The 26,742-nt window shown below is 45.8% G+C and overlaps 2 protein-coding genes across 2 annotated transcripts; both read left to right on the top strand.

The window, feature by feature from the left end:
* Positions 1 to 865: 865 nt before the first annotated feature.
* Positions 866 to 6,708, top strand: LOC125514499 (potassium transporter 25). Its single transcript, XM_048679840.2, has 9 exons — positions 866 to 1,469; positions 1,610 to 2,096; positions 2,188 to 2,241; positions 2,437 to 2,697; positions 2,801 to 2,853; positions 4,550 to 4,673; positions 4,784 to 5,038; positions 5,177 to 5,583; positions 5,731 to 6,708. The coding sequence occupies exons 1-9, from the start codon at positions 1,428 to 1,430 to the stop codon at positions 6,355 to 6,357; spliced, it is 2,310 nt and encodes a 769-aa protein (XP_048535797.1). The 5' UTR covers positions 866 to 1,427; the 3' UTR covers positions 6,358 to 6,708.
* Positions 6,709 to 13,997: 7,289 nt separating this feature from the next.
* LOC125512491 (cytochrome P450 CYP72A616) lies at positions 13,998 to 16,280 on the top strand. The gene is made up of 4 exons (XM_048677588.2): positions 13,998 to 14,570; positions 14,751 to 14,995; positions 15,149 to 15,533; positions 15,637 to 16,280. The coding sequence occupies exons 1-4, from the start codon at positions 14,043 to 14,045 to the stop codon at positions 16,060 to 16,062; spliced, it is 1,584 nt and encodes a 527-aa protein (XP_048533545.1). The 5' UTR covers positions 13,998 to 14,042; the 3' UTR covers positions 16,063 to 16,280.
* Positions 16,281 to 26,742: the final 10,462 nt, after the last annotated feature.

Here is a 26,742-nt window from a genome sequence, read left to right as displayed (position 1 = left end):
TCCCCTCTTTTATGATTCAATGGGCTCATCCCTTCCACAATTTTTCAATACCGTTCTCCACGTGACATCAAATGGTGTAAGAGTTAGATACAACATATTTAACTCTCATCTAGATGGGAGCTAGCCACACCCGTATGTGAACATCGCCAAACGCGGAGAATGAAGGGACGAAATATGGCTAGGAGAGTCAGCGTGTGAAGCAACTTTTCTTAAGATAAGAGAACGTGAAAACGGGGAGGGGGCCATTTTTGGCAGTCCACCCCGAAACGGGCTCGTAACGCCCTTCTATTATGAAATTCATGTAACCGATATACACCTTTTATAGACGAACGAAAGTACATAACATTAAACCCAGAGTTTAACCCCAGAAACTTCTCGAGTCCTTCGCGGACCATCCTCCTCATCCTCCTCCTCCGCATCCCGTCTTTTACCAGTCAACGTGCTCATCCCTTCCACAATTTTTCTATACCATCCTCTAACAATGCAGTCCAAGAAGAGACGCCATTTGTAACCATATATTTCCCGTCCCTGCACGCCAGCCAAAGAGTCCGATGCCGTGCCATGCAGCATCGCTCGCCCGCTCGCCCGCTCACCCGCTCGCCCGCCACCTTCTTCCCGTGATCCTTGAACACCACGATACGACCACCAGAGTGTAATAAGTGGAGTATAAGCAGATTCCCGCTCCACCCTAACAACATGTGTAATCCGCTGTTCACCGACTAAAGCGAAAAGCACATGCCCCGGCGTTAAAAGCCACGCACAATGGATAGACGATGGTCGCAGACGAGATACAAAAGCCGCGACCACGTATCGCGCCCCACGCGTCCCGTCCCGCCCGACGGCACCGCACGCGCGCGCTCCGATCGATCCGTCCGCCCTCCCTTCCTGCCACCTTCCGCAGCTACAAGGATCCGCTCCGCGTCGCCCGACCTCCACATAAAAAAATTCGCCCCAGCCGGAGCGAGGGGAGGAGCCCACCGCCGCGCCATCCCGCATCTACTACTACTAGTAGTCCCTATCTTCTTCCTCTTGCCTTGCCTCCGCTTGGTTGGTTGGCTGGTCACTCGGGCTCTGCTCTCCAGTCTCTCCGCCCAACCCTGTTCCGCTCACTTGTTTTGTTTGACTCGTCGCGGCCTTCTCGGAGCGGCAAAAGAAAAGCACCCGCCGCCGCTGCCGCTTCCGTCTTCCCCCGTCTCCTTGGCTCGGAGGAGGAGCAAAGCTGGTTGGAGACGGCGAGTGCGCGTCGGAGGAGGAGGAGGATTCTCCCGCAAGCGTCCAAGGCGATAAATCCTGCCGTGTGCCCCGCGGTGCGGTTTGCCGGGCGGGAATCGTCCGTCCGTCTTCCTCCGGTGACTTGGAGTGCGGGTGCTCCCATGGGCGCCGCGGCGCATTGAGGCGCGGGTGGTTTTTGTGGAGGCGAGCGAGGCATGGATCTGGAGCTCGCTCACGGCGCGGGGGCGCCGCGGAAGGTGAGCGAGCGAGCGAGCGAGCGCTCTGGTTTCTTGGATTCGGCGCCGGAGCTTCGCTCGGGCGGCTTTGTTTTTGTGTGTGTGTGTGTGTGTGCTGACGGGTTTTGCTGCTTCTTCTTCTTGCTGCTGCGCGGCGGAAGCGGGGGGATTCGTGGGCCGCGGTGCTGCTGCTGGCGTACCAGAGCCTCGGGGTGGCGTACGGCGACGTGGCCACGTCGCCGCTCTACGTCTTCAAGAGCGCCTTCGCCGGCGACGACATCACGCACACGGCGGGCAACGAGGAGATCTACGGCGTCCTCTCCTTCGTCTTCTGGACGCTCACCCTCATCTCCCTCCTCAAGTACGTCTGCATCGTGCTCCGCGCCAACGACGGCGGCGAGGGCGGCACCTTCGCGCTCTACTCCCTCATCTGCCGCCACGTGCGGGCCGGCCTCCTGCCCGGCGGCGGCAACAGCGACGACCTCATGGCGGACGACAAGGACGCCGCCGCCAGCCGTCGCGGCGCCGTCTCCAGGGCCAGGACGGTGCTGGAGAGGTACAGGGTGCTGCAGAGGCTCCTGCTCTTCTTCGCGCTGCTCGGGACGTGTATGCTCATCGGCGACGGCGTGCTCACCCCTGCGCTCTCCGGTTTGTTGCTTCACCCCACTCCCTCCCATCTCGTTCAATCGGTCTCTTGGCCCTCTGACGCGGGCGACGCGCTTCCTCCAACCCTTTTCAGTGTTCTCCGCGGTCTCGGGGCTCGAGCTATCAATGGAGAAGGCGCAACACAAATGTAGGTCCAGTCCGTTTCTTCTTTCAGCCGTTTCTATCTACTATTGCTAGATTACCAATGCTTGATTTTACTTGCTACTCCTTCCCATTGAGCTGGTTTATCATTTGAGCATTCGACCAGCACTACTAACTTGCTATGTTTGATTGGAGGACCATGCATATGGATGCTTAATGTGGCGTGCGTGCCAATGTGCAGATGTAGGGCTTCCGGTGACGTGCGCGATACTCGTATGCTTGTTTGCTCTGCAACACTATGGCACGCACAGAGTTGGGTTTATCTTTGCGCCAATCGTCTGCATTTGGCTTCTCTGCATAAGCATGATCGGGCTCTACAACATCATCCACTGGAACCACCATGTGTATCGAGCCCTTTCGCCCTACTACATGTATCAGTTTCTCAAGAAGACCCAAAAAGGTGGCTGGCTGTCACTGGGTGGAATCCTTCTCTGTGTAACAGGTATGGATAAGGTAGGCTGTTGCCTACTGCTTAGCTGTGACTCTGTTGAGGGATTGTCCTACACACAAGAACACAGACTTATTTGAAGTGCTGTTACCTGCAGGCTCGGAAGCTATGTATGCAGATCTTGGACATTTCTCGCAACGATCAATTCAGGTACGACTGTTTCGGTGATACCCCTTCTGTCAATTTGCCAAATACGAACTTCCCGATTTAATTCTGAATACACCATTCAGTAATTACTTGCATGAGTCAATTCAAAGAGGAAAATAAAGTCCTACCATATATACAAGTTAGGGTGACGCAAACCATCCATCCAATCGGAGGCTCAAGTGATTAAGTTGAACATCTGAAACACACAATTAATCCCTTGATAACACCCTACTAATTACTAATTTACTATTTACATCCCCTCTTTTCAAAGCACGAGGTATTGCACAACATGTTTTGCATTTCTTACTTGTTACTATGGTTGATGACCTTATTTGTGTGTCGATACGTTATATAGATATAAAATAATATTATTGTAGTCATATCATTTTTAATGTTATTAAAGTTGTGATAAGTTCACATAATTTCTATTAAAAAAAAGTTGCGCTAAAATCTAAGTGATATCCTTTTTTTCTTCTAATTGTCCATAATTTTATCCCCTTGTTTGGTCCACCTAACATTTGTTCCTTCCTTCCTTTAGGCTTTAGGGAGTAACTGTTATAGATAGCTGTCAAGTACTTGTTCAGTAAACATCGTACTTGATAGCAACCGTCTCTTGAGTATATTGTTTTCTGCACCCTACTAATTACTATTTACAATCCCTCTTTTCAAAGTACAAGGTATTGCACACCATGTTTCACATTTCTTACTTGTGTCACTATGGTTGATGACCTTATTTAATACTCCCTTCGTCCACAAATATAAGATGTTTTGGATAGTTCAATATGGACTAAATACGGACTGAAATGATTGAACAAACACACTAAAACGTGTCTATATACATCCGATTGAGAAAAGAAGTTAGAACATCTTATAATTATGAACGGAAGGAGTATTATTGTAGTCATATCTTTTTTTTGATATTATCTAAGTTGTGATAAGTTCACATAATTCTATTAAAAAATTCCCGAGGAGAGTTTCAAATCTAGCGGTGTTATATACTGGAGGGATGTTGTAATATTTGTACTGTAATAGAAGTTATGCTGAAATAGAAGTTATGCTACCATTTGTGCTAAAATAGCGGTATTAGAAATTATTGTTGCATCCTTTATCCTTTATATACGTGGATCACATATGTATATATTTGTACTATAATAGAATTGTGCTAAAATCTAAAAGTGATTTATCCTTCTTTTTCTTCTAATTGTCCTTAAATTTATCCCCTTGTTTGGTCCACCTACCATTTGTTCTTTCCTTCCTTCAGGCTTTAGTTAGTAACTGTTTAGATAGCTGTCAAGTACTTGTTCAGTAAAAATCGTATTTGATAGCAACCATCTCTCTAGTATATTGTTTTCTGCATAGGTGTGCAGATTCCATTTGAATGGCAATACTAATGAACTGATCTCCTTAAAAGGTCAATCAGTAGTTTAATCTTGTACAGATGTATATCTTTACTTGCAAGATACCTGGTGATCTTTGTTTTTCCCTCTGATTTAGGAGACACAACTTTAGTCTATTGTTTATTTTGAGAAATAAATCAGTTGTGACTCAGTATATAGGACTATTGTATCCTTGTTACTCCTATATTTCACATTACCTTCTACAGAGTTCCAGCTTTTAGTATCCATGTGGTACTCACAATTCTTAATCTAAAATCCGGATTATCATCAATTACTTATCTCAATGTTTTTGCTTCAATCAGATTGCGTTCATATCAGTGGTTTATCCAGCTCTTGTTCTGGCTTATATGGGACAGGCTGCCTATATCTCTCAACACCACAGCTTTGAGAATAGCTATCATATTGGGTTCTATGTTTCAGTACCAGGTATCCTTTTTGGGTGTGCCTTTTGTTATTTTAATTATTGCTGGTAAAATAATTGACAAGTATAAGATTTGCGCATTTTCGAGCATTGATGTATACAACTGTCCTTCTAGAAAAACTCAGATGGCCTGTTCTAGTGATCGCTATCCTAGCATCTGTAGTCGGAAGCCAAGCGATTATTACTGGTACCTTCTCAATTATCAAGCAGTGCTCTGCACTAAGTTGCTTCCCTGGTGTAAAGATCGTGCACACATCCTCTACGGTGCATGGTCAGATATACATACCTGAGATCAATTGGATCCTGATGATACTGTGTCTGGCTGTTACTATTGGCTTCAATAACACAAAGCACTTGGCGAACGCACAAGGTGAGACGAGTTAATATGATGACAGTTCTTTCCTATGGACACCAAGAAATGCAGATGCTATTTTCTTTTTGTATTTTCATGTACTGAAATGATTTCATAATTGCGGCAGTCCTAACCCTCCAACTTTCTTTATACAAGGTCTTGCGGTCATAACGGTTATGCTTGTCACCACTTGTTTAATGTCATTGGTTATCGTGCTTGTCTGGAACAAAAGTATCTTCATTGCCCTTGGTTTCCTGATTTTCTTTGGCTCAATCGAAGTAATGTACTTCTCAGCTTCCCTTGGCAAGTTTCATGAAGGTGCCTGGGTCCCTATTACCCTTTCCTTCATATTTATGGTGGTCATGTCTGTGTGGCACTATGGCACAATAAAGAAGTACGAGTTTGATGTTCAAAACAAGGTTTCAGTAAACTGGTTACTGAACCTCGGCCCTTCACTGGGAATTGTTCGTGTTCGAGGCATTGGGCTGATACATACAGAGCTTATGTCGGGAATTCCAGCCATTTTCTCCCATTTCGTAACAAATCTGCCAGCATTTCACCAGGTATGGACGCACCTTACCATATGTTTTTTTGTTTCAGCTTGCATCCTTCTATTTCATCAACATGTTTGTGGACCAACTTATATAACAGTTTTTCCGAATTGTACCTCGGAAGCTTGTAGAGTGCTTACAGATTATATTTTTGATCAGGTACTGGTCTTTCTCTGTGTTAAATCAGTTCCAGTGCCACATGTTGAACCAGAAGAGAGATTTCTGGTGGGTCGCATTGGTCCGAAAGAGTACAGGCTATACAGGGTCATTGTCAGATATGGGTACCGTGATGTGCAGCAGGATGACCTAGAATTTGAGAAGGAGCTAATCAACAGCATAGCGGAGTTCATTCGCAGTGGGGGGTCTGACCAGAATGGCTTTGTGGAAGGCAGCGAGAAACTCTCCTCCATTAGCAGCGGTGTCATTCCATTGTGGGAGGAGGACGGTGCCGGTGAAGTTGATGGGCCGGCATCCCCTAACAAGGAGATAAACCAACAAACTGTGGCGCCACAGCGAAAGAAAGCGAGGTTTGTGCTGCCAAAGAGCGCCCAGGTGGACGCCGAGGTGCGGAGCGAGCTGCAGGACCTGATGGACGCAAGGGAGGCTGGCATGTCCTTCATTCTGGGCCACTCCCACATGAAGGCCAAGAGCGGGTCTAGCTTCGTGAAGCGGATCGTGATCAACTTCTTCTACGAGTTCCTGAGGAGGAACAGCCGCGGCCCGTCCTACGCCGCCAACATACCCCATGCTTCCACCCTGGAGGTAGGAATGGTCTACCAGGTGTGATAGTACGTAGCCGGCTGTGTGAAAGTGAAGCTAGAGAGATCAGATCAAGTGTTGTTTCTCCGTCTGTATATATCCCCTCTCGTCGCCGACAATGCTAACGCGAGAAACGGCAGTAGATGCTGGAGCACGCCATGGGCTAGGCTAACAAACAGGCAGCAGCAGATCCTTGGAGAGCCCTGCATTAAGTGCATTTTTGTCTATCAGGTGTCAAAAGCCTTTTGTTGAGTTGGCCGGCCCTTGTGTTTGGTTTCCTTGGTCTGTTGGTGTTCATGTTGCTTTACTGGTGCAGCTGTAAGTTTGTAAGTGAGCAGAAAGATAGAAATGTTTATGTTTAGAAACTTTATTTTCTTATTACCTGTGACTAATATTGCAATGCACCGGCAGCATACTCGCAAGAATTAGCAGCTGTGCCTCGGCAACGGGTGGGTGCCTGTCAAGCCTTGGGTTAAGTTGGCCTTTGTTTTGGCTTCCTTGATCTGTTGGCTGTTGATGTTCTTCTTGTTCCTTTATTACTGGTGGAACTGGAAGTCTGCATGGGTCACAATCATTTCTAGATCCACACAAAAGTTATTTTGTACTCCCTCAGCGTTTAGATCACTATTCTTTACGGAGGGAGTACTAATATTCTTCGAAGCACCATATCTTGATTTTTTATTTGAAATGATGGTCAAAGTTTTACCTTGAAGAATGTGTCAATGTCCAAACTGCACATTCCTGACAAATGATAGTAGAATCATGAGTATCTTGGGTGCCAAATGGAAATGTAATTATATAGCAGTCATTTACCTTTTTGGCACTAGTGTAGAAAGTAGAATGATGGTATCAGAAGGCTATTAGGCAGCCAAGTAGGATCTACAAAGAAACTTATGAAAGAGAGCCTGAATGCCTATTGATGGGAAATAGTGTTCAATATATGAGAGGAACTCATAGTAAAAGTAGTGTGCCCATGAATAGTTGAAGGTTGTAAATCTACACATCTAGATCCACCGAGTGATGTGCTGCAGAGACAGACATCTCTACTGCTCTAGGAAGAGCTTTTGAGTGTCTGCACAACCTTTAGGAGTTGCAGCTGGGCTGCAGCCTGCAGAAGAGATAAAATAACGAACCACAAACTGCATATACTATTGTGAAGATAGTTATAATTAGCACAGACACCTTTTGACATTTTACCTTCTAACGGTAACACATTGATGTATACCATCGTTGATATGTAGCTATGGCCATCATACAAAAGTACGACGCAAAAGAAATTGAGGTTTGCCATTTAAATTCCAAGATGGACGAAAAAATAGTCTCGCCCCACACCCCCATGTCGCCCCCCCCACCTCGGGCGACTCGGGTGGCACCCCAACCCTAGCCACCACCGGGGCCTAACTCATCTTCCTCCCTTCCTCCCGCCGCCGCCGGAGGACGCCGCCGGCCCGCGCCCGGAGGCCGACGTCGGTGGCGGGGGTCCCTCCTCTCTCCCGCGTCTCAGGGGTGTTGGGACCCTCAACGTGCGTGGAGATGTGGCCGATCTAGAAGCGGCGGCGATGGCTTTGATGACGGCGGCGGTGGTCGGCCCTGCCTCGGGCCACGGGCGCCTGCCTGCGGCGGCTAGCCTGGATCGGGCGGCGGCGCGTCATCGGGCTTTAGATCGGCGACGACGTCGAGGGCCTGGTGGACTGCTCGGCGGCACCTCGGGCAGATCTGTTCTGGCCGGTGTAGCCAGTGGTGGTGGTCGTCTTCTTCGTCGGAGGTGGCCGGCAACAAGCTGGGTGGTCGGATCTCGAGATCCATCATCTAGTCCGAGCTGTGAGTTGTGGAGACATGGTTGCCGGTGAAAACCGAGCTGACAGCAGGCGATGGCGGCGTTCTATGCCGTTACCTTGATGAAGGCATTGTCGTGTAACTATTGTCGCCCCACTCGTACTGCTCCGGGGGAACCCTAGGATCTGGTGTTTCAGATCGGACGATGGTGGCACTGCAGTGTCGTTTCTCTCTTGGGAGCATAGTTTATGGAGCAGCGCTAGAAGTCAGAGGCAGGAGGTGGAGCGGCTTCGTCTTGCACGGAGTTTCGGTGGAGATGTCAAGTCATGCCTAACCGACAGGTGCTACGCTTTGTCATGCCTGGTCGGCAGGTGCTAAGCACGACAGATCTTCCAAAGACTTCAAACTGTGTCGGCTGGTGGTACTTGGCGGAACGATGCTAAGATGTATTGGTGGCGACCTCGATGTGCTCAGATGTTCACGCGTAGGGAGGTGGTGCCGTTGGGTGCCGTGATGGCATCGACGACAACTAGACCGAGCAAGGCTGATGCATCAGTACAGTTCTGAAGATGGAGCGGTTTAGTTGGCGGGGGCCTCTGAGAGCGCGCCAGACCGGTGTGTGCCCCAGACCCGACAAGTGGCTAGGTTGGGGCCTCAGGTCTTGGATGTTAGGCTTAGCTGCGAGGTCTGCGATATTAGGCCCGGACTATTAGCATCCCTTCATCAACTGGATATGAGTAGCGACAGATGTTGCCTAGACGATGACTTCAAACTTAATGTTGTATTTCTTTGTAAGGATTTTTGTGAGTAACTAATAAAGTGGCTGCATGCATCATCCAGATGCAGAGGCTGGGAGTCTTTCTCTTTTTCTATTTTTTTTTGAATTCCAAGATATGAGAATTAAAAGACCAGTTTACATCGAAGTTCAGTGGGATGAAGTTATATAATTAGCTTGGAATTACTACGGTTTGTCTGCTGGTTCATTTTTCATAAATTCCCCTCTGATTCAGTTAGCTGATGGACAATTTTTTATAACAGAAACTAACTTTACATACATCACACATGTAAAAAAAATAGTACGCCATAAGGTTTTTCAGTTAATTAGTGTGCACACCGCAAGAGAACATAAGTCAACATATACTAAAAGTAAAAAAAAAATCCTGGAACTCATAATATGAGTAATCTGTACGAACTGGAACTGAAGCGCTTTGAACAACAAAACATCTGCATGCAAGACCAGAAGATTGGAATCTAGTTTCTCTGAGGGCTCGTGTCTCAAAGGATATATAAGAGCATCTCTAGCAGACCCCGTATTCCGCTCCGACCCGAAAATAACCGTCAAAATACGGGTTGGCACGGAAAAACCTGCCCGACCAGACACCGCATATGCGTCCGACACGTAAAAATTTTTGCGGTGCGCGGCAAAAGATCTTCCTCGATCTCTAGATTCACGGGGTGGGAGGATGACCCGAGCTCGGTCCCTATCCGCAGCGAGATTTGGCGGGAGGGACATTTCCGCGCGGCCATTCCCGCTCCCCCCACCACCATTGCCTCGCCACCTCCCGCTCCGGTGCATCTTCCCAGGCAGTCCTTCGCCGCCATGGATGACTCCCTGCTGTCCCCTGACACCATCGTGGTCGCGCACGCTCAATCCCCTCGGGCAGATCTCGTTGCCGGCCATGTTGGCCTCTCCGTCGCCCAAGGCACCATTGCGCCTGCCCGCAAGCAATGTTGGGGATATTGCTTATCGGGAACTTATCGGTCGACCCATGATAAGGGGTAAATCGGCCAGTTTATCGGCATATCGGCCGATTTATCGCCATATCGGCTGATTTATCGGCCGATTTATCTTATCGGTCTGACAACGGTAAGTGATAAATCGGCCGATTTATCGGCATATCGGCAGATATCTTGAACAGTGCCCGCAAGCGGCAGGGCAACATGGTCGTGCAGGGCGAGAATCCGGCTGCCACCGCCGCGAAGGCCCGCGCTCCGGGCACCAACGCCGCTGCGCGATCCCGGCTGGCGGCAGAGAAGGTCGGCAAGGTCTCCGGCGTAAAGCGGAAGAGGACTCCGGCTACAAAGAAGCCGGCTCCTTCATCCACTCCCTCCGCCCCGGAAAGAGGTTCCCCGATGATGCCGCTCAACGGTACTGCTCCCACCGCAAGCGGGGTGTTTGACGAAATGGCCGGAAGGTAGGCGTCTTCGGTCATGGCAATTTTCTTTGCTTTTCGCCATTTGCGATAGCTCGTGACTTGTTGTCGTTCACTATAGCGGTGGTTTGAACAATGGAACTGCCGAGTTCGTGAACTTGTTGGACACCAACGCCGTTGACATCGATCAAGCCCCGTTTGCCACATTCGATTACAATAAAACGGAGGGCGGCGTGGATGATCATGGTGGTGAAGAAGAAGTGGAGGAGATCGATGAGGGGGCGTATGAGCAATCGCAAACAAAAAGTGGAAAAAGCTAGAGATCGAAGAACTACACGATCTTGGAAGATCAAATCTTGATCAAGGCATGGAGTGTGGTGTCCCTGCTTGATGCATGCACGGGTACTTCTCAAACCGCCAAGAGGTATTGGCAAAGGATCGAAAATCAATACTTCCGCATGATGGCAAAGTATCCCAATAGGACTTCACGCACCTTTCGGTCGCTTCAAGGGTGTTGGGATGCGATCAAGCCTATTTGCAGCCGTTGGGAAGCTTGCTTGGAGCAAGTACGCAATGCACCTCCAAGTGAAACCGTGGAATCCGACTATATGAGTTCGTTTTGACTTTGTTCAAGTTGTGCACATCATATTGCATCACATGAAATGATTGCATCATTTGACTTTGCTCAAATTATGTAGAAAAAAATTGCCCAACATAGATACAAAGACATGGAAGCTTCGGAAGGCAAATTCTTCGAACTAGAGCATTGTTGGGACTTGCTCAAAGAGTGTGAGAAGTGGAAGTTGATTGGCAAAGAATCCCCACCGAAGAGAGTTTCACTTACAAACATGGATGAAGATGAGGATGATGATGGCCCAAGAAACTTTAACAAGCCCGATGGCAACAAGAAGACTAAGGAGAAGATGAAGAGAGAGCACGAAGCGTCGAGCTTGAGGGAGAAGATTGATGTCATGGTGTAATCAAATGAGTTGATGTTAGCGAAGACGTTGGAGATCAAGAAAGAGTTGGCCGAGAAGAAGGCAAGGGAGAAGCAAGAAAAATGGCAATTGCTCAAGGAAGAGGGGCTGCGCAAAGCGGCCATTGAAGAGAGAAGAGCACGTGCCATTGAAAACAAAGCCATGTCCAAGTTGCTCGCCGAAGAGAACAAGATCATGACAATGAACCGCAATGACATGGATGATCTCACCAAAGAATGACATGATATGGCAAGAAGAGAAATCTTGAAGAGGAGAATGGTTGCGTCGGCCAGTGCGTGTTATAGTGCCGGAGATGTTTTCTCGGCGAGGTTTGGAACCAATGTCGCCGATGCGTTCAGTGCACCAGCCGATGATTTCGATGCAGGAGTTGGAACAAGCGCCGGAGGTGGATTCGGTGGTTTCGATGAACTCCATGGACTCGATGGTGCGGAGTGAAGATCGATCAATATGATGCCGGACGTGGTCATCACTTTTGCAAGACCCTCTTTTGCGTTTGTCCTACAAAACTTAAGCTTTTATTTGCGCTTGAACTGTGTTCTATTGTTTGAATTTGAACTTATTTGTCGGAACTGATGTCAAATTCGATAATTGGGCGTCTTCGGTTTACGGGTCGACACGGCGGTGCCCGAGCATACCGTGCGTAGCCGATCCATAAAAGAGCATATTCACCGAATATTCGTTTTACGAGTCCGTTTTGCGGGGTCTGAGTCTGACCTCGTCCGTGTCGGCCTGCATATATACTTTTTCATAAACTGCAAAAGACTTATGCGGGTTGCGATTTTGCAGGGTTTGCTAGAGATGCTCTAAATGAGTAAGTAAAATATGGCAAAACGGGAACATACCATGCATGGAGTAGCTGTTATGAAATGTCAGTTGTATCATCAGTCCATTACTATCCTCCATGAGAATCAGGTCCAATTTTGTGTTCATGTAATAAAATTGATGGAAGAACTAATGATTTGTACAGGCAAATATGCAACGTTGGACAGGGGATTGGAGATGAATTACATGAGTAAAAAATATTTAGATCCCAAAACCACTTACTGTGCATTATGTGGTGTATTCAAATGGGAATATAACCAACAACTTAAGTGCATGATCGAGCGACATGCAATGAACTCAAACGGTGCTGGCTGAATAGCTCAACTATCAGTTCGCCGTAGTTCCTCCTGAATTGCTGCAAACTACCATCGATATGCGTCGTCCGCTGCATCATCCATCATTCATCTATGGGAAATAAACTACTCAGCACTTGGAACTAAAAAAAAGTTAAGAGTTTGTGGCGAGATGGGATCAGATGACAAGCTAATTATAACTTCAAAAAAAAAACAAGCTAATTATTACAGGTACAAATTTTGGGGACGACGTGTTATTCGTCGGACGGCTACATATATAATCAATCAGCAGTTAGGATGGATAACTAGGGATTGTTTCTAGGATATTTTTTAGGGGAAACTTTTAAACTTTTTTTGAGTTGTTGATGTCCGTTTTTGAGACCCACTTATTCCAGGTGGTACTATTAATTTATTCATCTTGAATCATTGATAGTACAACGAACATCCGAAATAATAAAAATTACATCCAGATTCGCAGAACACCTAGCGACTACAAACACTGAAGCGAGCCGAAGTCGCGCCGCTGTCATTGCCCCTCCCTCATCAGACCCGGGTACAACTTGTTGTAGTAGACGGTCGGAAAGTCGTCGTGCTAAGACTTCATAGGATCAATGCACTAGAACAACAACAGCCGTCGATGAAGAGAAGCTTAGATCGTAAGGATCTAACTTGAAGATACATAAAAAAAGACGAAGAAAGACCGGATCCGAGCAGATCCATCAAAGACAACCACCGACCGAATCCTGCGAGATCCCCCGGAGACACACCTTCACACGCCCTCCGACGATACTAGACACACCACTGGACAGAGGCTAGGTGGGGAGAACCTTATACCGTCTTCAAAAAACCGTCATCGTCTTGTCTTCCTGAGCAGGACATAAACCCTAACAAAATTTAAAAAAACACCTAAAAACGAAGCCCTTGCGCCGGCAAGGGCCGGGAGCCACCGCGCACCCATAGCCCTAAGGCCACAAGAGACGTGGCAGATCGACGACACTACTGACGGGAGGCAGAAACCCTAGCCGCCTTTTCTTGGGAGGAGAAACGAAGGGAAGCACGGGTTGTTTCTAGGATTAACGCGAAGCCTTGATTGCCTTCAATTAGTAAATAAATATAAATATAACATATATTGCACTCTTTTTTGTTTGAACAAGTAGATTGCACTCTTGGCCCTGCCCAACCCCAACATTGCTGCTGGAGTTCTTGGTGGATATTAGTGGGATCTCTAATTTGTGTTGCTTAAAAAATCAATTTCAATAATTTAATCTGTGTAAGTAAAAGAAATGAGATCAGTGACGAAGCAGAGTAGCAACAAGATGTCCCACGTGGGTGGCCGGCACAACTGTTTGACCGATCTTTTCCCGATCGAACTTTCTTCTCCTCCAAGCTCGCTGCAAGCATATCCATTAGTCTTCTACCGCAAGAAATCATTTAACAAATGGGACGAAGACAGTGATCCAACAACACAGTGACACCGCTACATAACACGATGCCAAACCAGTCTTACACTCCAAGAAATGTTAAAACAAATACAAAGAGGAGACTAATCAAGCTCCTAATCAACCTCCTAACCAGTGACACCTCTATATAAGACGATGCCAAATGTGCCACCAGTCAATGCACACTCTTTTAGCTTCTAGTAGCCCAACCTCTCTTGACCATTGAGAAAAATGGCTTTTGACCTTGCAGCTGCGGCGACGGCAGTGCCATGGAGCTACCTCCTGTACGGGCTCACGGGCTCTGCGCTCCTGTGGCAGGCCCGCCTGCTGCTGGACCGGCTGTGGTGGCGCCCGCGGCGGCTGGAGCGAACGCTGCGCGCGCAGGGCGTCGGCGGCACGCGGTACCGCTTCCTCATGGGCGACCTCAAGGACTTCGGCCGGCTCAACGACGAGGCCTGGTCCAAGCCATTGCCGCTGCGCTGCCACGACATCGTGCCCCGCGTCATCCCGTTCCTCCACAACAACGTCCGGGACAACGGCAAGCCCTGCTTCTCTTGGTTCGGACCGGTGGCCAACGTGGCCATCACTGACCCTGAGCTTATCAAGGACGTGCTGTCCAACAAGTTTGGCCACTTCGAGAAGCCCCAGTTCCCGGCTCTCACCAAGCTGCTCGGCAACGGCCTCACCACCCATGAGGGGGAGAAATGGGTCAAACACAGGAGGATCCTCAATCCCGCGTTCCATCTTGAGAAGCTCAAGGTCAGCGGAAAAAATTGCACACAATTTAGACAAATTTCATTTCAGTTTGTGTGGTATATAATGAACAATTTATTTACGTTATCTTCGAATTTCGCTTCAATTTCAACTTTAGAAAGATTATACGTATATATGTCACCAGATGGAGCTCATGCTTCCGTTAGTTTATGGCTCAATTTGCAGCTCATGCTACCGGCTTTTTCTGCGAGCTGTGAAGAGCTTATCACCAGATGGAAGGAGTTGGATGGTTCTGACGGATCGTGCGAGGTGGATGTGTGGCCGGAGCTCCAGAACCTCACCGGGGATGTCATTTCCCGCACAGCTTTCGGAAGCAGTTATCTCGAAGGAAGGCGGATATTCCAACTGCAGTCCGAACAAGCTAAGCTCTTTGTTGGTGCAGTCCAGAGGATTATTATTCCGGGTTACCTGTAAGTTATTATGTGATTCTTGGGTTTTTCCTCGCTTTTGCTAATTTTTCAATGGATTAAATTTCTTAAAAATCGCAATCAACGCTAGTCATGAATATTTTTCCTTTTGGTTACACTTTTTTTACGTCATGGGACCTGCCTGATGTACCGCAGATTCTTGCCCACCAAGAACAATTTGAAGATGCGCAAAAACAATAAGGAGGTCGAATCAATCTTACAAGGTCTAATTAATAAAAGAATGCAAGCTATGGAAGAAGGTAAAAAATCCGAAAATGATCTACTAGGCCTGTTGCTAGAGTCAAATATGAAGGACGTGGACGAGAATGGCCAACCTAGGCAAGGAATGGCAATGGAAGATGTCATCCAGGAGTGCAAGCAATTTTACTTGGCAGGAATGGAGACAACGTCCGTATTGCTGACGTGGACAATGATTGTACTAAGCATGCATCCAGAATGGCAAGACCTTGCGAGGGAGGAGGTCCTAGGTTTATTTAGGAAGAACAAACCCGAGTATGAGGGCCTTAGCCGACTCAAAACGGTGAGTGCTAGCTTAAATTAATGTATTTTGTTTTCTTAACCGCGGAAGGTAACATGACTTTGAAGGTATAAATAATTGATTTTTATCTTTCCACTAATTTTAGGTGACCATGATCCTTCATGAGGTTCTTCGGTTGTATCCATCGGCTACAACTTTTAGCCGAAAAACATATAAAGACATGGACATCGGAGGCGTCAGATACCCCTCGGGCGTGTTCGTCGAGGTGCCCGTTCTATTCATCAATCATGATCCAGACATATGGGGAAGTGATGCCAATGAGTTCAAACCAGAGCGATTTGCCCAGGGGATTTTCAAGGCATCCAAGCATCCGGGCGCCTTCTTGTCATTTGGTTGGGGGCCACGGGTGTGCATCGGCCAGAACTTTGCAATGCTCGAAGCCAAGATGGCGCTAAGCATGATCCTTCAACATTTCAAGTTTGAACTCCCATCATCGTATACGCATGCACCGCACACCGTGATGACATTACAACCGATGCATGGTGCGCAAATTAAGCTCAGAGCTATCTGACAAGGTGCACATTTAAGCCAATATTTGGTTGTTCTTAATTATCGGTGTAAACAATGTTGGCTTTTGTAAGATGAACTCTGTGTTTTACCTTTTCGTGTAAGCAATATTGGTTTGAGTAAGATGAACTATGCATTTGACTTATGGTGTAAACAATGTTAGTTTTTGTAAGAAGAATTATGTACAAGTCAATAAAAATGTCGTCATAATGTGTTGGATCTTGCTTGTAGGCTTGAGTAACACGTATACGTGTTGTTATGAAAATAACTTTTGACTATGGTGTCGTTAGTAACGTGGTCAAGAATAATATGAGCGGAGGTGTGCACGTCGTCTTATAGAGAAGGTTGGAGTACACAACCAAGTTTGACTCGTGGATATTTTTTGAATAGGTTCAGACGCCTCACGAGAGCGTAGCCTACTCCTATATGAAGAGCGGAATCAAGAGATGGGCTTGTCTCAGAGAACGCCGAGAGCGTAACCTTTTCCGAAACTCCCTAACTATCGGCGATCCAAGCCTTACGAGGTCCATCGGACCCCGAAAACCGAGCTCCAACGAAATGTGGTCCTATGAAAGGGGTGTGCTTCTCCACTTGAGTTTATTCAAGTGGGAGTGAATGAGATTGCATGCCCGTCGGGGGCTATTAATAGGCTGTGAGTCCTTGAAAAATGATAAGGCTACCCTTCAAAGCCGTAGGTAGGAGGGATGCATTGGTAAATGGTGGTCGATGAATCCATGAAGACTATCCAAAGGAGGTTTTGTTGGAAATATGCCCTAGAGGCAATAATAAATTGGTTACTATCATATTTCCTTATTCATCATAAAGGTTTATTATTCATGCTAGAATTGTATTGAACGGAAACGTAAATACATGTGTGAATAAATAAACAAATACTAAGTCCCTAGTAAGCCTCTACTAGACTAGCTCGTTGTTCAAAAGATGGTTAAAGTTTTCCTAACCATAGACATGTGTTGTCACTTAATAATGGATCCTAACCATAGACATGTGTTGTCACTTGATAATGGGATTATGTCATTAGGATAATGATGTGATCGACAAGACCCATTCGTTAGCATAGCATATGATCGTTCATTTTTTGCTATTGCTTTCTTACAAATACATGTTCCTTCAACCATGAGATCATGCAAGTCCCGGATACCGGAGGAATACCTTATGTGCTATCAAACGTCACTTCATAACTGGGTGATCATAAATGTGCTCTACAGGTATCTCCGAAGGTGTCTGTTGAGTTGGCGTGAATGGAGATTGTGATTTGTCACTCCGTATGACGGAGAGGTATCTCTGGGCCCTCTCGGTAATACATCATCACAAGAAGCTTGCAAGCAAAGTGACTAAGGAGTTAGTTACTTACAAGATGATGTATTATGGAATGAGAAAAGAGACTTACCGGTAACGAGATTGAACTAGGTATGGAGATACGACGATCGAATCTCGAGCAAGTAACATACTGACGGACAAAGGGAACTATGTATGTTGTCATAAAGGTTTGACCGATAAAGATCTTCATAGAATATGTACGAACCAATATGGGCATCCAGGTCCCGCTATTGGTTATTGACCGGATAAGCGTCTCAGTCATGTCTACATCATTCTCAAACTCATAGGGTCCGCACGCTTAATGTTAGTTGATGATATAGTATTATATGAGTTATGTATGTTGGTGACCTAATGTTGTTTGAAGTCCCAGATGAGATCAAGAACATGACGAAGAGCTTCGGAATGGTCCGGAGGTAAAGATTGATATATATGATGATAGTGTTTGGTCTCCAGAAGGGTTCCGAAATTCACCGGAAGGGTTTCGGAAATTTTCAAAAATGTTCTGGTGCGAGGACACTTTGGTTTGGCCAAGGGGTAAAGCCCACGAGGCTTTAGTTCGGTGCAAAAAGAATTAGTATGGAAGGCAAGGGCTAGATGCCAGGGTTCATGGCGTCTACCCATGGGTTAGACGCCAGAGTCTGTGGCGTCTACGTAAACGCCTGGAACCGTGGCGTTTAGCCCTAGAATCCGAGAAGGACTCTTCTTTGCGTTCCAAACCTATTTTGGGGAGGCCCTCTCTCTAAGTAACGACCCCAAGGCTCAACATATAAGTAGAGGAGCAAGGCTAGCCCCTAGAACACACCACGATTCACCAAGCCGTGTGTCAGCGCCCCTCTCCCTCTAGTTCATCCTCCGCTCTAATCCGTTGTGCTTGGCGAAGGCCTGCAGAAATAGTTTCACCACCACCGTCACCACACCATCATGCTGCCAGAACTAATCTACTACTTCGCCCCTCTTGCTGGATCGAGAAGGCGAGAACATCATCGAGCTGAACGTGTGCTGAACGCGGAGGTGCCATGCATTCGGTTCTTGATAGGAACGGATCGTGAAGTTGTACGACTACATCAACCGCGTTGATAAACACTTCCGCTCAGCGATCTACAAGGGTATGTAGATGCTCTCCCCCTCTCGTAGTTATGCATCTCCATGGTTAGATCTTGCGTGTGCGTAGAAATTTTTTGTTTTCCATGCAACGTTTCCCAACAGTGGCATCTGGCTAGAGTCAGGTCTATGTGGAGATGATATGCACGAGTAGAACACAAAGGAGTTGTGGGTGGTGATGTTCATATTGCTTACCACCAATGTCTTATTTTGATTCAACAGTATTGTGGGATAAAGCGGCTCGGACCAACCTTCCATGTCCACGTACATGAGACCGGTTCCACTGACTAACATGCAACTCGTTTTACATAAAGGTGGCTGGCGGGTGTTAGTTTCCACTTTAGTTGAATCTAATTTGACTACGGCGGTCCTTGCAGAAGGTTAAATGGCAACTTGATAATCACCATTGTGGTTTTGCGTAGGTAAGAACGGTTCTTGCTAGTTGCCCATAGCAGCCACGTAAAACTTGCAACAACAAAGTAGATGACGTCTAACTTGTTTTTGCAGGGTATGTTGTGATGTGATATGGTCAAGACGTGATATGATATATATGTTGATGTATGAGATGATCATGTTTTGTAATAAGTTCACGACTTGCATATCGATGAGTACGACAACCGACATGAGCCTTAGGGTTGTCTTTAATTATTTTATGACCTGTGTGTCAATCACTAAGTGCCATGTAATTGGTTTACTTTATCGCTATGCATCAGCAATAGTTGTAGAAGCAATAGTTGGCGAGACGACATCGACGCAATGATAGAGATCAAGGTGTTGCGTCGGTGACGATGGAGATCATGTCGTTGCTTTGGACATGGAGATCAAAAGCACAAGATGATGATGGCCATATCATGAACATTTCTTTGATTGCATGTGATGTTTATCCTTTATGCATCTTATTTTGCTTAGAACGACGGTAGCATTATAAGTTGATCCCTTAACTTAATTTCAAGATAAAAGTGTTCTGCTGAGTATGCACTGTTGCTAAAGTTCGTCGTTTCGAAGCACATCGTGATGATCGGGTGTGATTAGAATCTACATTCACATACATCGGGTCTAAGCTAGTTTTGCACATGCAGAATACTTGGGTTAAACTTGACGAGCCTAGCATGTACAGACATGGTCTCGGAACACTATAGACCTAAAGGTCGAACATGAGTCATATAGTAGATATGATCGACATGGATATGTTCACCATTGAAGACTACCCCATCTCACGTGAGGATCGGACATGGGTTAGTTGATTTGGATCATGTATCACTTAGACAACTTGAGGCTCATTTAAGTGAGAGTTCATTATTAATTTGATTATTTGAACTAAATTTATCATGAACTTATTCATAATAGTCTTTGCAAATCTATGTTGTAGATCAATGGCCCATGCTACCATTTCCTTGAATTTTAATGCATTCCTAGAGAAAGCTAAGTTAAAAGATGATGGTAGCAACTGCTGGGAAACGTATCATGCAAATTCAAAAAAATTCCTACGCAAACGCAAGATCTATCTAGGAGAAGCATAGCAACGAGAGGGGGAGAGTGTGTCCACGTACCCTCGCAGACCGAAAGCAGAAGCGTTTGACAATGCACTTGATGTAGTCGAACTTCTTCTAGCTTCGACCGATCAAGTACCGAACGTACGACACCTCCGAGTTCTGCACACGTTCAGCACGATGACGTCCCTCGCCTTCTTGATCCAGCAAGGTGTCGAGGAAGTAGATGAGTTCCGTCAGCACGACGGCGTGGTGACGGTGATGGTGAAGTGATTCTTGTAGGGCTTCGCCTAAGCACCGGAAAACTATGACCGGGGGTGTAAACTGTGGAGGGGGGCGCCGCACAGGGCTAACGATTGTTGTTGTGTGTTCTAGGCGCCCCTTCCCCACGTATATATAGGTGGGAAGGGGAGGGGAGCAACCTTGGGGTGCCCCAAGTAGGAGGAATCCTACTTGTGGTCCTCTCCCAATTCGGCCTCCCCTTCCTTATTTCCGGAGGGGGGAAAAGGAAGAGGGAATGGAGGAAGGAAGGGGGAGAACCCCCTCTTCCTTCTCTAATTCGGCCTCCTGCCTAGGGGGGCGTCTATTGGCGAACGCAATATTTCAAAAAAATTACCTACAATCACGCAAGATCTATCTAGGAGATGCATAGCAACGAGAGGGGGGAGTGTGTCTACGTACCCTCGTAGACCGAAAGCGGAAGCGTTTAGTAATGCGTTGATGTAGTCGAACGTCTTCGCTATCCAACCAAACGCACGACACCTCCGTGATCAGCACACGTTCAGCTCGATGACGTCCCTTGAACTCTTGATCCAGTTGAGGCCGAGGGAGAGTTCCGTCAGCATGACGGGGTGGTGACGATGATGATGAAGTTACCGATGCAGGGTTTCGCCTAAGCACTACAATGATATGACCGAGGTGTGTAACTGTGGAGGGGGGCACCGCACACGGCTAAAAGATCAACTTGTGTGCCTTTGGGGTGCCCCCTCCCCACGTATATAAAGGAGGGAGGAGAGGAGGCCGGCCCTAGGAGAGGGCGCGCCATGGGGGAGTCCTACTTGGACTCCTAGTCCGAGTAGGATTCGGTCCCCCTTTCCTTGTCCAAGTAGGACAAGAAGGGAAAGAGATAAGAGAAAGAAGGAGGGGGGCGCCGCCCCCTCCCCTTGTCCAATTCAGACTGGGCAAGGGGGGCGCACGCCACCTCTGGACGACCCTCTCTCTTCTCCACTAAGGCCCATGTGGCCCATTAATCCCCCGAGGGGTTCCGGTAACCCCCCAGTACTTCGGAAAATGCCCGAACCTATCCGAAACCATTTCGATGTCCAAACAAAACCTTCCAATATATAAATCTTTATGTCTAGACCATTTCGAGACTCCTCGTCATGTCCGTGATCTCATCTGGGACTCTGAAAAAACTTCAATTCATCAAAACACGAAACTCATAATACAAATTGTCATCAAACATTAAGCGTGCGGACCCGACGGGTTCGAGAACTATGTAGACATGACCGAAACATATCTCCGATCAGTAACCAATAGTGGAACCTGGATGCTCATATTGGCTCCTACATAATCTACGAAGATCTTTATCGGTCAGACCGCATAACAACATATGTTGTTCCCTTTGTCATCGGTATGTTACTTGCCCGAGATTCGATCTTCGGTATCATCATACCTAGTTCAATCTCGTCACCGGCAAGTCTCTTTACTCATTCCATAATGCATCATCCCGTGGCTAACTCATTAGACACATTGCTTGCAAGGCTCATAGTGATGTGCATTACCGATAGGGCCCAGAGATACCTCTCTGATACACGGAGTGACAAATCCTAATCTCGATCTATGCCAACTCAACAAACACCATCGGAGACACCTGTATAGCATCTTTATAATCACCCAGTTACGTTGTGGCATTTGATAGCACACAAGGTGTTCCTCCTCTATTCGGGAGTTGCATAATCTCATAGTCTGAGGAACATGGACAAGTCATGAAGAAAGCAATAGCAGAAAAACTAAACGATCATTATGCTAAGCTAACTGATGGGTCTTGTCCATCACATCATTCTCTAATGATGTGATCCCGTTCATCAAATGACAACACATGTCTATGGCTAGGAAACTTAACCATCTTTTATTAACGAGCTAGTCAAGTAGAGGCATACTAGGGACACTCCGTTTGTCTATGTATTCACACATGTACTAAGTTTCCGGTTAATACAATTCTAGCATGAATAATAAACATTTATCATGATATAAGGAAATATAAATAACAACTTTATTATTGCCTCTAGGGCATATTTCTTTCAGTCTCCCACTTGCACTAGAGTCAATAATCTAGTTCACATCGTCATGTGATTTAACACCAATAGTTCACATCTTTATGTGATTAGTTCACATCTCCACGTGACTAATACCCAAAGGGTTTAGTAGAGTGTAACATCCCAAAATTCTAAATTTTGGAATGTTATAATAAATAGATAGATTTGATTGATTGTTTGATTGATTGTCTGAAAGTGAGTGAATTCAAAAGTTTTTGAAAGTTAAATGAGAGGGAATAAAAGGACTTTCCCAAACTTTCATTTTTGTTTTTATGATCTCTGTGAATTCAAATTCTTTTCATCACGAAGCCCTGGAGAGAAGATGACATGACTTCTTCCATTTATTTAAATGAAAAGGGTTTATGAAAATATTTGAATGTCATTTGAAAATATTTTTCCAATTCAGAAACTTTAAGCAACTCAATGATTTTCATGAGAGAAGATAAAATGACTTCTTCAAAACATATGAAATATGAGTTGGGAGTTTAAAAGGATCAAATTTAAAGTCCTTTTGAAATTATTTTCAATTTGGAGTTATTTGAGTTTTATTCAAATTATTTTCTCCAAAAATAAAATACGTGGAAATTAGGGTAAAATGATTCCCTACATCAGAAAATTGGAGAAAAATAAATTTGAAATCACTTTGGTATTTTTTAAATGATTTTTATTGGATTTTAGTAGGGCAGTAGCACTCTTTGAATTATTTGAAATTGTGTGAATTTTATTTTACTCTAGAAAAAAGTTCATGTTGTAGGAAATCTTTTTCGGAAAATCTTGATATATTATATGCCTATATAATATTTTTTTTCTGTTTTTATTTGTCTGAGAAAATGTTTTGTAAAAAAAAACTCTCTCGCGTCACCGACTGGGCCGGCCCAGCGCCCGAGCCAGGCCGCGGCCCAACGGCCCACCCCCGCTCGTCCCCGAGCTCCGCTCGGTCTCCCGAGCCAGCACGGCAGCGCCGCCACCGCCGTGCTCCGCCCGGCCTCTCCCCGCCGCCTCTCATGCCCCCTCCTCCACGCCACCTCCTCCCCTATAAAACTCGAGGCCCCGGGCCCCGTTCCTCTCCTTCCCGAGCCGCGCCGCCGCCCACGCATCCCGCGCGCCGCCGCCTGCCGTCGACTCCCGCCGCCTGCCGTCGACTCCCGCCGCCGCAAGCCGCCGCTCCCCCCCGCTCGCTGCCGCACCGCACGCCACACCCCGCCGCCCGCGCTGCTGCTGCCTGCTTGCTGCTCCACCCCGCATCGCTCCTCGTCGCCGCCCGCGCTGCCGCCCCAGCTCGCCGTCGATCCGCCGCCCGTCGCCGGACTCCAACCGCCGCGGTAAACCGCCGCCGGCGTCGAACCCGCCGTGAACTGGTAATAAGCCCGCCCGGTTCACCGGTTTTTTTAGGGTTTCGGTTTATGTTTAAAAACCATTTTTATTTAGTTAGCGAGCGTTCGCTTGTTAGCTTTTAGTAACGGACGTTTTTCGTTCTGTAGCGTTCGGCAGCGAACGTTCGTTGTTTAGTACTTTTCTTTTCTTTTTAGTTTTCTGCTAGGGACTCGTTTGTGAATATTTTTATTTATAGATTAGCCCCTGTTTTTCAAACGATCGCTACTTTTTACTCGTTAGTCCAAATCCAACGAAACCAACGCCCACTTCTTCATTATGATCCCCTCTATCCAGTAATACAACTTAAATATGTTTTTGAAAGTTTAAAATTTGAATTAGACCAGATTTGAATTCAAACTTCGTTTGTACATAACTTGAGTTTCGTAACTCCGATTTAGTTGATTCTTTTTGCAAATCAAAGCTCTTGACCTAAACTTTCTGATAAGGCCAAATTCAGATACTTTTGGTACTGTTAGAAATTGTTTTATGTTGCAAGAGTTATTTGCTAGTTTTGATGTTTTCCGAACTGTCTTCTTCGTTCTTCCCGACCTTTTGAGTGGTTGCTTATGCGTGGTTACTATTGCTTACCTACGATAGATTGAACGGAGTGTGACGAGTAGAACTATCAAGAGTTATGAGTGCGAATCATCTTCATCAACATTGCAGGCAAGTTCACACTTTGATCATATCCCTTTCATACCTAGTTTTTATGCATTAGTTTCACCCTCAAACATTGCATGGTTAGGAATTGATAATATGTGGGTATTGGGAAGTAGTTGATGAGGTAGGAACCTATTTCCCTGCATTCAAACCTTGGGAGTTACTTTTACATTATGCTCATAATGCTATGCTATGCTCGTAGACGTGGATTGGTTTGAGAGAATTCATGACAGATGTGAGAGTTATTATTTAATGGTTAACTTAAGGTGGCTACTTTAATACACATATAGGTGGATTGGTTGGGGCACCTAGAGAACCCAGTGTTTGCCCAAAGGGATCCCGGAGGACCCGTGTGATTACCCTATGGAATGCCACCCAGACTCAAAGGGATCATAAGATTATTCATGCTAGAAACTTCCGTGTGCAGCCACAAGCTATTATGGGCTCTAGCATAGTTGAGTAAGTTGCGTGAAGCTCTTGAAGAGATAGACTAGCAGATGTAGTGGGTTGTAGGTGGTATAGTCTATCCGGAGTAGGGAGTTAATGCTTCTGAAAGACTGTGTCTCGGTCATCCGTTTCTCAAACACATGTAGTGCGAGAAAACCAACGGAGGAGATCGATTCTTGTGGGGAAAAGTGCGCAAACCTCTGCAGAGTGTACAAACTAATCATGGTTAGCCGTGTCCCCGGTTATGGACAATCTTGAGTATCTGGTTCTTGGATTATCATGTTGATCTCAACACTTTAATGATTAATTTGATTGGGTTAATGATTATTATTTTGGGATTGAGTTGGAGGAACCTTCTCAATAATTTTCAACCAACTTTGTAGTTAAATAAAATATATTCCTTTGCAGTAGGGAAAATTGGCTTTTCACAAAAACATTATAACCATAGAGCTTTTCCACCAGCCAAATATGCATGTAGTGATAGCTATTATTCATCATTATCCTCTGGTGTGAATTTGCTAGTACATTCAATGTACTGACCCTTTGTGGCTGCAATATCTCATGTTGCGGGATTCTTATGACGAGTAAGTGATACGTTAGGGTTACGATTTCTACACTCAACTTTGTCGTTGGTGTTGATGGGAATCCACAACCTTGTTACTTCCGCTATTTGGATTGAGGTAATAATATTTTGCGTTACTTTATACATGTGATTTACCTCTGTTATAAATCCTCGAGTACTGTGTGTGTCAGCATACCAATCCAGGGATGAAACTTAAGCACAGAGACTTGACCGTCTGAGGTCGGGTCGCTACATAGAGTCAATAATCTAGTTCACATCACTATGTGATTAACACCCAAAGAGTGATCATGTTTTGCTTGTGAGAGAAGTTTAGTCAACGGGTCTGCCACATTCAGAGCCGTATTTATTTTGCAAATTTTCTATGTCTACAATGCTCCGCATGGAGCTACTCTAGCTAATGGCTCCCACTTTCAATATGTATCCAGATTGAGACTTAGAGTCATCCAGATCAGTGTCAAAGCTTGCATCGACGTAACCCTTTACGACGAACATTTTGTCACCTCCATAACCGAGAAACATGTCCTTATTCCACTAAGGATAATTGTGACCGCTGTCCAGTGATCCAGGAGTGGATCACTATTGTACCCTCTTGCCAAACTCATGGTGAGGTACACAACAGGTCTGGTACACAGCATTTCATACTTTATAGAACCTATGACTGAGGCATAGGGAATGACTTTTCATTCTATTTCTATTTTCTGCCGTGGTCGGGTTTTGAATCCTTACTCAACTTCACACCTTACAACGGCAAGAACTCCTTATTTGACTGATCCATTTTGAACTCCTTCAAAATCTTATCAAGGTATGTACTCATTGAAAGTCTTATCAAGCGTTGCTACCTCTTGAGCACTGCGTTGGATTTCCCCGAAGAGGAAAGGATGATGCAGCAAAGTAGCATAAGTATTTCCCTCAGTTTTTGAGAACCAAGGTATCAATCTAGTAGGAGGTTGCGCGCGCGTCCCTAGTACCTGCACAAAACAAATAACTCCTCGCAACCAACGTGATAAGGGGTTGTCAATCCCTTCACGGTCACTTACGAGAGTGAGATCTGATAGATATGATAAGATAATATTTTTGGTATTTTTATGATAAAGATGTGTAACATCCCAAATTTTCAATTTGGAATGTTATACATTAGATCATCATTGCATATCATATTTTATTTTGTATTTCGGTTGATCCTAGAAATCCTAAGCAACTCAATGACCCACGGAGAGAGTTGGGGATTTTGTTATTTTCATATTTGAGTTTTTCTCAGATTTTGAGAATAGGATCATTTGATTTTATTTATTTTATCATCAATTATTTCTATTACAAAAATATGAGAGAGGGAATAAAATGACTTTCCCAAAATAAATAAATATTGAGGATTT

Source organism: Triticum urartu, chromosome 6A (assembly GCF_056163025.1).
Source record: "Triticum urartu cultivar PI428250 chromosome 6A, HENAU_Tu73, whole genome shotgun sequence".
Taxonomy (NCBI): domain Eukaryota; kingdom Viridiplantae; phylum Streptophyta; class Magnoliopsida; order Poales; family Poaceae; genus Triticum; species Triticum urartu.
This window is presented reverse-complemented; position numbering and strand designations above follow the sequence as displayed.

What these genes read in the sequence shown, in the direction of transcription:
- LOC125514499 (XM_048679840.2), top strand. Translation starts at nt 1,428, where the DNA reads ATGGATCTGGAGCTCGCTCACGGCGCGGGGGCGCCGCGGAAG. An exon ending in GGAGAAGGCGCAACACAAAT is followed by an intron (nt 2,242 to 2,436) that starts GTAGGTCCAGTC and finishes GCCAATGTGCAG; the next exon opens with ATGTAGGGCTTCCGGTGACG. An exon ending in TCTCGCAACGATCAATTCAG is followed by an intron (nt 2,854 to 4,549) that starts GTACGACTGTTT and finishes TGCTTCAATCAG; the next exon opens with ATTGCGTTCATATCAGTGGT.
- LOC125512491 (XM_048677588.2), top strand. Translation starts at nt 14,043, where the DNA reads ATGGCTTTTGACCTTGCAGCTGCGGCGACGGCAGTGCCATGGAGCTAC. An exon ending in TCCATCTTGAGAAGCTCAAG is followed by an intron (nt 14,571 to 14,750) that starts GTCAGCGGAAAA and finishes CTCAATTTGCAG; the next exon opens with CTCATGCTACCGGCTTTTTC. An exon ending in GCCTTAGCCGACTCAAAACG is followed by an intron (nt 15,534 to 15,636) that starts GTGAGTGCTAGC and finishes CACTAATTTTAG; the next exon opens with GTGACCATGATCCTTCATGA.